The following is a 10,487-nucleotide window of genomic DNA, read 5'->3' as shown; positions in this document are numbered from 1 at the left end:
CTTGCTGTTAATGCCCTGACCAATAGACACTCTCCTTTTTTGTTTCTCTCCCATAATGGCCAATGATAACGTCCTGTGCTGTTACGCCCCGCCCTTGATGAGATGTCATTGGACAGATTCTGTTAACCTGTCCATTGTCATGGTACTCGTGAAGACGCTTCCGGTAACGAGTGGTAGCTAGAGAGACGTATTCGTCATTTCCGAAGCGATGGCTGCTGTAGCGGGATTATTGTTGCATCGGGGCGCTGGACTCTATCGTAGGAAGAGTCTTCTTTTCCTTGCCGGGCCTGTCGGCTCTCTGTCGCGGCAGGGTTCCGTGAGAAGGAACGGCTCCAAGGCAGTATACGATGTGGTGGTGTCGGGCGGTGGCATGGTGGGAGCCGCCATGGCTGCTGCTCTCGGTATGAGATTGGTCAATTGGCAATAAACCTCTGTAAAGGCACCCAGAAGTCTGCAAGAATCCCTATTTATTTTAAGTCTCCACACCTTTCCCTAATTTGACCCCCCTCCGTCATGGCGTTTGGGAATTCTTGCCCAATACCTGCCGAGAGAACCAGTTTGGGGAATGTTGATTCAGAGAATCGGGTTGGTTCTCTAGGCTTAAGGTGATTATTGCGACCGGCAACTTATAAATACTTTCTACATACTCAAGAGAATTGTTATGAAAATCAACTGTGGCGTGATGGAGTGTGCATCTCCCAATAGCAGAATTTGAAGACCCGTTCTATTAATATGTAGGTTTAGCTGATTTTAAATTTTGAAGGAGATGCTGATTTTATATCATTCAACCAACAGTTTTGTGTATTGGATACTGAAATATAGGTCTGTTAGCACGCAAACTTATTTTACATGCTGTTCCAATTGGAATAGAGACTGAGTGGTTTATACTGGCTGCACATAAAGTTAAAAAGAATAAAATTAGCCACTGCATTTTTGGCTGTTCAATTGTTTAGCTGCTTCAAAATAACGTCAAATTTCTATAAAGGAAAAAAATTCCATAGCTAATAACTATTCATAATTTTAAGTTTAGATATTACAGTACAAATGTTACATAAGCTTTACATTTTAGTATTTATAAAGGTTCTGTAAGCTAAACTGAAACCATAGAGCAATGGTTTTTGCCCTTTGGTCCACAGACCCCTGGGGGGGGAAACACAGTGTCATGGGGGGGGTTGCAAAAGCTTAAAGAAATGCTATGATTTAAATCTTGAGTTAAGTTTTGGTGGTCCGTGGCCATGGTCCTTGCCATAAAAGGTATTAAAGGGGATGTGTGGTGAAGAAAAGGTTGAAAACAACTTCCATAGAGGCAATACAGATAGTCCTCAACTTGCAACCACAATTGAACTCAAAATTTCTGTTGTTAAATGAAATGGTTGTTAAGTGAATTCTGCCGATTTTATGACCTTTCTTGCCAAGTTGTTAACTGAATCACTGCATGGTTAAGTTATTAACACAGTTGTTAAGTGAATGTGGCTTCTCCATTGTCAGAAGATTGCAAAAGATGATCACATGACAGTGGGACATGCAACTGTCATAAATATGAGTCAGTTGCCAAGCATCTAAATTTTAATGATGTGACCATGGGATGCTGCAATGATTGTAAGTGTGAAAAACAGTCATTAAGTCACTTTTTTTAGTGCTGTTGTAATTTCGAACAGTCACTAAATTAACTATTGTAAGTCAAGGACTACCTGTACAGAGTTGTATGTGGCAGGCCTGTGTTGACCAAAGAAAAAAAATATATTTGGTTGCAACATAGTTATAGACAATACATCTTCAGGAAGACTGATTGTGCAGTATTCTCTCATGCAGCCCAAGTTTCTTTCTGTGATGTAGATGGAGGAATAACTCTGGTGCATCCTCCAGATACTTTACCAGAATTAGGGTACTATGTAATTCTGAGTGTTCAGGGAAAAAAATCCAAAACAAGTCTATTCCTTTAAAGACTTCTATTTTATAATCTTAAAAAAATACTAGATTAAACTTTTCTGGACAAAATAGTTAAACATCGGATTGCTTCTTTAAGGACATGATGTTCATCTCTCTGATAAGAAAATTCTACTACTAGAAGCTCGTCCCCCCAAAAAAATTAAGAATATATCAACAGATTACAGTAACCGAGTCAGTGCTATTACACCCGGATCTGCCACATTTCTAAGTAGTAAGTACAGCGTTATCCAGTTACCTGTATGCCAACTGTGAACGTGTGTAGCCACATACACCCTCCTTGTTTAGTAACCAAGTTCTGTTCCAACAACTATGCCATTAAGCAAAAATGGCTGCCAAGTAAACATTTGATTGAGAGAGATTATGTAAAAGAGCAATAGTTGTTGCTGCTGTCTTATTCAAATAAAGTTATCTGGTATAGCTATGCCAGCATTACTTTCACTATAAATTAATTATATTCTCAAGCATGTATTGTCAGGCCCATAAAATTTGGATATAAATGTACACATTGGCTGGAACTGTAGTATTTGTAATGATCACTAACTGAGGCAGTTGCCAAACAAGGAATGGGTATATTGAGTTTGATGCTTGGTATGAAATTATAGAGCCTGGCAACCTATGCAGAATATTAATTTAAGAGATATTAATTATTCACTGGTAACATAAATGATACTTAAAAGAAATCATTTTCATATTCACATATTCCTGCCCGTTGAAATGGGCCTTATATAATTAGTTCTTTATATATTGGACTAAGAATCATGGCCAGCCTATTATATTTCTGGCCCCATGTTTCTTCAGTGTTGATACTAGAATCACAAAATATGTATTATTGATGTCCTAGTTGACTGCCTTCTAGCACTTCTCCAAATTTTTCTTTCTAGTTATTCTATAACCAGAATATAGTTGAAATATGCACAAAAAGCATATGTGTTTGTGCATGTTTAAACTATATTCTGGTTATTTCAATGGGTTGATTTGTAGTTTTTTGTAAGTTTTAAAGATTGTCAATTTGAAATCCATTGTGCTGCTTTCAAATTTATTTTAAATTATATTAATATAATCTTAACTTTGTATAAGCCATCCTGTAAATTACAATATAAAGTCTTTAAATAAAATACATTTGTCAGTGTCTTAAACTTGGTTATAGCTACTAATATATTTTGTGAAATATATTTTATTCTTGACTACAAACATCTCTGGAATAATAGAAACATTATCTTATTGGCTATTCTGTTGAGAGCTGCAAAAAAACAAGATCCTTTAAAGCCTTTGTCAGTCTTCTCAATAGATGACAATTGGATCAAATTGGATCAAAATCAAATTGGATCAAAAACTATAAAAATCCATAAAGTGGAACAAAGACCATTGCAAAAAAGTAGATAATGGTTGGTAGTTTTACTTGTTCTTTGGCTTTTATGAATTCCCATTAAATGTTTATGGATATGGGAGTTAATCTCTGATACTATAGGATCATTTTCTTTCTTTTTTAGGCTTTGGTGCATGGGAACATATCTGCAATATGAGAATCAAACCTTTTAGAAGGATGCAGGTGCCTGATAATGCAAAAAATAAAGTCTATGTCTGTGGTAATATGAAATAACAGGTTGTGTGGGTGTTTAAGTTACTTTGTTACTTTGTTTCTTAGTAACTAAAACAGGGGTCCCCTACCTGAGGGCCATGGTCTATCTGTTGACCACTGGACTGTGTGAGTGGCAGTCCGGTGCACGTGTGTGCACACATGTGCACAGCCCGACTCATGTGAGTATTGGTGCGAGCGTTGTGGGTGCTTTTGGCCCTACTCTCATGAGCACTAATGGCCCTACTTGTGTAAGGAATGGGAGTTTGTGCGCGTGCATGCATTCACCCCCCCTCAAAACCATCCTTTCTTTCCTCCCTCCCCCCCACTTTGGGCCAACCCCCAAAAGTTGGGGAACTCTGAACTACAGTGTATTTCTTCACTAGAGAAAATTATATGTATTATATATGTATCAATTATACATTCTATTTTAGCAGGACAGTGCAGTGCTTCAGACATATAAAGTACTTCTTTATAAAGCTCAGGAGTTTGGCTATAGCACCTGTGTGCAGTTGTTACAGCATCCTGTGCAAAGATGCCATTATTTTAAATAGTTGCAGACAGATACTACATTTTCATTGCTTGTGCTCTGAAGCACCTTTTTGGAATTAAGTCATTACACAGCCGTACTTTTCAAGAGTTTGTGTAAAAATGTAAAATAATTATTCTTTACTGGGGAGGAAGCCATGGTGGTGCATGGCTTAGAATGCAATATTGCAGGCTTATTCTGCTGACTGCCAATTCGATTCTGACCGGCTCAAGGTTGATTCAGCCTTACATCCTTCTGAGGTCAGTAAAATGAGGATCCAGATTGTTGGGGACAATAGGCTGACTCTGTAAACAGCTTAGAAAAGCTGTAAAGCCATGGGCCACATCCAGTGTTATGTGAATCGATATTCTCTCACCCAATAAATTTCTCCCCTTTCGCCTCATCCCTCAGCATAATTGCCAAATCTGCTGTGGATTTGGAGATTGTACAGGAAATTGTGAAGGGGAAGATATGAAGAGGAATTAGTAATGACTATTCTGCTAATGAAAAGACATCATTTGGTACTTAGAAAAGAATGATAAAGTTGTTTTGTGAATCCTTCCCTTCTATATTTTTGAAAGAAATATCCTATATTCTCTATTACTTAATATTCCCTGTAATTTAGGCCTTCAGGAAGTATGCTATAGCCCTGCCACCTGCTCAGCCTTCTAACAAACCATTTTAGGTAGTGTATTTCTTGTGGGAATAATAAGTGATATGCTGCCTTTGAAGTTTCTTGCTTTTAAATGCCTTCTGGTTTTCATCATTAATATCTTTGATATGTATTTGCAAGACAATTCAGCAGCTGAATTTTGTCAATGAAAAGTCTTGATGAAAGGGATATTTATGCATTTCTTTGCTGCATTTAAATAGAGAATTTCTTTTTGTAGGTGTGGGATGCTTGCTCTGAGGCCATGATCATGTTTGAAAATGATAACATGGAAGACATGGGTTATATAGTAGAGAATGATGTTATCATGTCAGCTCTATACAAACAGCTGGATACAGTTTCAGGTAGCTATTGTTTTGATTTTGATTTACTTTAGCTTTTTTTCAGAAAATAGGGTAGATAATGTCATAGAAAGCCATGAAACCTTTGTCCAGTAAATCTGGATTATAACAGTAGGCTTCTTGAAGCTTGTTGAGTATGGAAGTGTCCCTTCTTAAGATATTAAGCTATTAATTCAATTAGCAAGGCTTGGGTCTTGGTTAGCTTCCGAATTCTATTTCTTCCCTGCTTCTCTTTCATTTAATGACATTGATACATTTTGTCCCTATTAGACCGAGTGGAAGTTCTCTACAGGAGCAGAGCAGTTGGATATACCTGGCCCCTTCATCATCAATCTTCTGACTCAAGTCCTTGGGTCCAAATTGATTTAGCAGATGGACGCAGATTTCAAACCAAACTGTTGGTAACTAAGATACTATTTTCTATTTGATTAGGCACCCTCTTTTTTTTTCTAGTCGTTTCTACTGGATTTGCTTCTAATATGTTGTGCAATATTACCAGCATGAAAGGGATTGAAAGGTGAGTTGAAACTATTATTGTTGTGATTCTAAATGTATTTATTCTGAAGTTATATATGATGCCAGTTGGAATATCCATTTTACATGTCCTTGTAAATAGGTTACGTGTAAGATGCACATGCAAGAGAAGAGAGAAAGTTTGGTTCTAATAGGCAATATTAGAAATCACAGGAGTGGATTGATGTACTGACAATTTTTTCATTCTCTTGTACTATCCCATGTGTACCCTCTGGGTCTGTTCTGGCGGAGTCTTTAGAGGAGATAATGGAGAAAGATGTATACAAAGATGCAGGGAAAAAGGCATGCCTCTCTTGCTACCAGGCAGACATTACTGAACTTCACCCTTTATCTAGTTAGCTATTGATAGTTCTTAATGGAGGATTTGTTTTTTCATTAAATCTGTTAAAAGAATCAATTTTAATTTCTATTATCTTCGCAGATTGGAGCGGATGGCCAAAATTCTTTGATCCGGAAAGCAGCTGGTATTCAGAATATTCACTATCAGTATGATCAGTCAGCAGTAGTTGCTACTCTTCACTTGTCTGAGGTTAGATGTTAGAATATCAAACTACATCTTTGAAGATAAAGAACCAACAACAGAAAATTGGTAATCGTCACTGTCTTTCATACATTGCAGGCAACAGATAACAATGTGGCATGGCAGAGATTTCTTCCATCAGGACCAATTGCTCTCCTCCCGGTAAAGAACTTTGTAATTTTCATCTGACCCAGTTTTTAACAGTTGTCTTTTATTCTTGTTTTCCAGTAAGCATTTTTAAAAATTCTTATGAATGTACTTTTCCCCTTTAACTGCCTCTCATGATTTTATTTAGATGTTAGACCATATGTTAGGTTTTGGTGAGATCCTTGCAGTGATATGCATTTGAGGAGATGCCTTGTTTTTGTATCTTATTATCAACTCAGCTCTCTGATACAACCAGCTCTTTGGTTTGGTCCACATCACATGAACATGCAGTTCAACTTCAGAGTATGGATGAGGAAACTTTTGTGGACTCGGCCAACTCTGCTTTTGTGAGTATTTTCATTTTGTGAATTGCAGATTATTGATGTTCTCTGAGAAACAAGTATTCAAGAGTAGCAATATGCTTGAATAATTTTTATGGCTAGAAACAATGTTAGTGTTAGTTGGATACAATAATCTATTTTTTCCTTATTCTCAGGTTCCATGCTTTCTCACGTTTAACCTAAATTAGACCTCTGCCTAAAGATCTATAAGATCTTCTATAAACATAACTTCATTAATTGTGTTATTGCCAGTTGTTTGTTCAGTTCAAAACTTCACCCTTACTGGTTATTCTCACAGGGCTTCTGTGTGTGTCATCTCCATATTCCCCTTCCCATAATATTGGCATGATTGTGGGCACAGGGGCAGAAGGATGATACTTGTGTATGGACATATTTATTAGTGTTCACATTACCTACCCCACAGCCTTTGAGGATAAAAAAAAAGATTGCCACTGGAAGAATCCATTAATCTATACAGCCTTTAACTTGCTCAACAAAGATGATTAGGGAACTGGAGGCTAAAAGTATAAAGAATTGTTACTGGAACTGGGTATGTCTACTTTAATGAAAAGGAGTAGGGGTGACAGGCCAGCAGTTTGACATGCCTAGTATAGTCTCTTGCTTGAGCAAGGGGGTTGGACTAGAAGATCTCCAGGGTCCCTTCCAACTTTGTTATTCATGACTCAAAAATAAATGATTCAATTTATCTTGTCATTGTGTTTCTTAGATGCCATACAAGAACTGAGGTGGTTCTGTTTCTAGACTTATTGAAGGTTTTTTATGAGCTGCTGTGAATTCTGCGTGCAAGAAATTTTGAGAGCATTGGAAACAGGGCTAAAAAAAGAATACATTTTCCTTCTAATATGCTTTATTTACTCTATTTCCTGCTTGTGTCTGCTATTCAGTTCAAATGATAGGCAGGAGTGTTATTCTAAAACTGGATTTTCAGTATCAGCTGTCAATTTCAGAGTCAATTAGTGGCATATAGTTACCAAATCTTTTATCATTATTCAGTGGAGCAACATAAATCACTCGGACTTCATTGATACTGCTGCATCCATGTTTCGATCTGCTGTTTCTCTCTTGATACCATCGGGAACTACAGCCCGACAGCTGCCCCCAAGTGTTGCAAAAGTCGATCCTAAGAGCCGAGCTGTATTCCCTCTTGGATTGGGACATGCAACAGAATATGTCCAAGATCGTGTGGCCCTTATTGGGTAATTTTACTTTGAGAAATTTCAGTGCTGTAAATAACATTTGGGAGTATGATGGAGTTTTGATATTAGTGTTGCTTGAATGACAAAAATAAACTTTTTTGTATATATATGCACACATATATGCACACAAATACATATATATATATATATATATATATATATATATATATATATATATATATATGTGTGTGTGTGTGTGTGTGTGTGTGTGTGTGTGTATAATTATAATTATAAATAGATAAAGGGTTTTCTTAATTAGGATTGGTAGATTATGATAGAAAATAGAAACTAGTGTCATCGTATTTGTGTAGAAGCAATCTGGCCACATTCCTCTTGATTTTTTTCCATTTTGATTATCGACATCTGTGGAAGTAGCTTTTACTGGGGAGGGGGGGGGGGGAAGAGCTAGGTCCTAGCTGCTAGGAAAACCCTATTATATGATCAACTTTTTGTATGTGTCCATCCTGTAAATGTTTAAGGAGATTGCTTAAGAGCGTTCTGTAGTGCTGCAGAATATGAAATATTAGAATTAGAGTTGGTGTCTTTTTATCATGAACTAGACTATGTTTTTTTCTTTTGTGTCAAGTATTATTATCCTCTCGTTTCAGTGATGCAGCTCACAGAGTACATCCTTTAGCTGGTCAAGGTGTAAATATGGGTTTTGGTGATATTTCATGCTTGACAAATTATCTAAGTGCTGCAGCATTCAAAGGAAAAGACCTAGGTAAGTACACGACGCAATGAAACAATTTAGGGCTTTGTCATAAACATCTGGTGTGCCAATGGCCATTACTCTTGGAGTCAACGTGGGTTTATTTTTTGATTAATTATTTTAATTAAAAACAAAAGACAGGTTGCAAAGCAAAATGCTTCTAATATAATTTTGAGGGTGCCTTGAGCCGTTCGAAATCAGGCTGTGGAGGTGGCCCACCGCTTGTGCAAATGAAGCTGCACAGTTGCGCACTAGCCTGCGCAGAACCATCCCCTCTCCCCCCCCCCCCCACAATGCCACAAAAGGTTGGGGAACTCTGATGTAGGCCATGTAATCTACCACGTGAGGTGGAAATGTTAATCTTCACAGAGTGTTACCCCGTCCATACCATTTTCTTTTGCTAAACTCTGACATTTTATCAGATTGAGTAATTTTGTAGCCTGATGTCAGTCCCCTTGGGATAATCAATTTACTAATTAATTAATTCCAGAATAAACTTTGTAGGTTCTTTAAATCATCTACTACAATATGAAAAAGATAGACAGAGGCACAATCTTTCTCTTGTGGCGGCAACTGATTTGTTAAGCAAGCTTTACTCTACAAATATGGCTCCTTTTGTGCTGCTGAGGACGTGGGGATTGCAATTAACCAATGCTGTACCTCCAGTTAAAGTAAGATCTCTCTCTCTTTTTTTTAAAGTAGGTAACTGAATGTGATAATTCATTTAAAGAAGAAGGCTAATGGAAAGGGGCATGTTTGTAGCTAGACACTAGCACTCCTGAACATTTATCTCCTTTCCCCATGTGGTATTGATTTGAGGATGGGCTGATAAACTAGTAGATCTCAGCTGTATGGTTGTTCAGAATCTTATATATCTCTCCGCTATCATCCTGCAATCAATTGTAGCCCAGATCTTGCCATCCTTATATTTATAGTATTTCTATCAGCCTTCTCCAGCCTGGTACTTTCCAGGTGTATTTAATTTCAGTTCCTAAGATACCATTAAGTTTCCATAAATGGAGAGAGGAAGGTTGATTTATCTATAATCTTATGTGTAAGACACACCATATATCACCTATATATGATTCATATTGTCCTTTTCTCTATTTTATAGACCACAAACTTTGCAACTATTTAGTTAATTTATTATTAATTTTGCTAATAAAACAATTTGCTGTTGCCTTGATTAAGGTGAAAATATTTCTATCTAGGACTCATGTAATTGATCTGACTTAAAACAAACTACACACCAAAAAAGTGGTTAAGAGACTATTAAATGTAATGTAGAACATACAGTACTATTCTTTTTAACCATGGATAAGGAAACTACTCTAGGGGTCTTCTGTAGATATCTGTGTAAAGGGTCTCTGATGGTACTCTGCCATATATATGATTTATCAGGGCTCTTCAAAAAAAATATCACAGGATACTGGATAGTTTCTCAACAGATCTACAACTATACTACTTGTAATGTATTTTATTTTCATTCATTGGTATCATTGGCAGGGAAGACTTAATAGGAAATTAGAAAAAAAGGGAGTATTATCTAACCTAAAAACTACTAAGGCAAAGGAAAGTAACAATTATTTTGGTATGGATTTTCTTTTCTCCTTAAGAAATCACCTCCTCATTGTTATGAATAATGGTAGAAGTAATAGAATACTAAATAAGATGTCTGTTTTTCCCTCATCCTTTAGGAGCAGATCATGGCATTTGCCAGTAAGTGACAACCTTGTGAATCCAGAGGCACATGCTCACTCATGATAACTGGGTATCTATTTATATATTTTAAAGACTTAAATGCATTAAGGAGATATATAAGGTTGTTAGACTTCCTTATTCAGCCTGGAGTTGCTCTTTCTTCCAATGAATAGATTATTTGGCTTTCTCTTAGAATTCCAAAAACTATCCAATAGCACTTGATTTTTTAAAACTATAAAAATTGGCTTA

General features: G+C 36.8%; 1 protein-coding gene across 1 annotated transcript; it reads left to right on the top strand.

The window, feature by feature from the left end:
• Nucleotides 1–171: 171 nt before the first annotated feature.
• Nucleotides 172–10,462, top strand: COQ6 (coenzyme Q6, monooxygenase). Its single transcript, XM_081332730.1, has 12 exons — nt 172–401; nt 2,027–2,161; nt 3,441–3,499; nt 4,946–5,069; nt 5,337–5,467; nt 6,022–6,129; nt 6,220–6,282; nt 6,507–6,614; nt 7,623–7,825; nt 8,434–8,549; nt 9,042–9,208; nt 10,235–10,462. The coding sequence occupies exons 1-12, from the start codon at nt 209–211 to the stop codon at nt 10,262–10,264; spliced, it is 1,437 nt and encodes a 478-aa protein (XP_081188856.1). The 5' UTR covers nt 172–208; the 3' UTR covers nt 10,265–10,462.
• Nucleotides 10,463–10,487: the final 25 nt, after the last annotated feature.

The sequence above is a fragment of the Vipera berus genome (genome assembly GCF_964194415.1).
Source record: "Vipera berus genome assembly, chromosome: 1".
In the NCBI taxonomy this organism is placed as follows: domain Eukaryota; kingdom Metazoa; phylum Chordata; class Lepidosauria; order Squamata; family Viperidae; genus Vipera; species Vipera berus.
The sequence above is the reverse complement of the archived record's forward strand: the minus strand, read 5'-3'. Positions and strand labels throughout refer to the sequence as shown.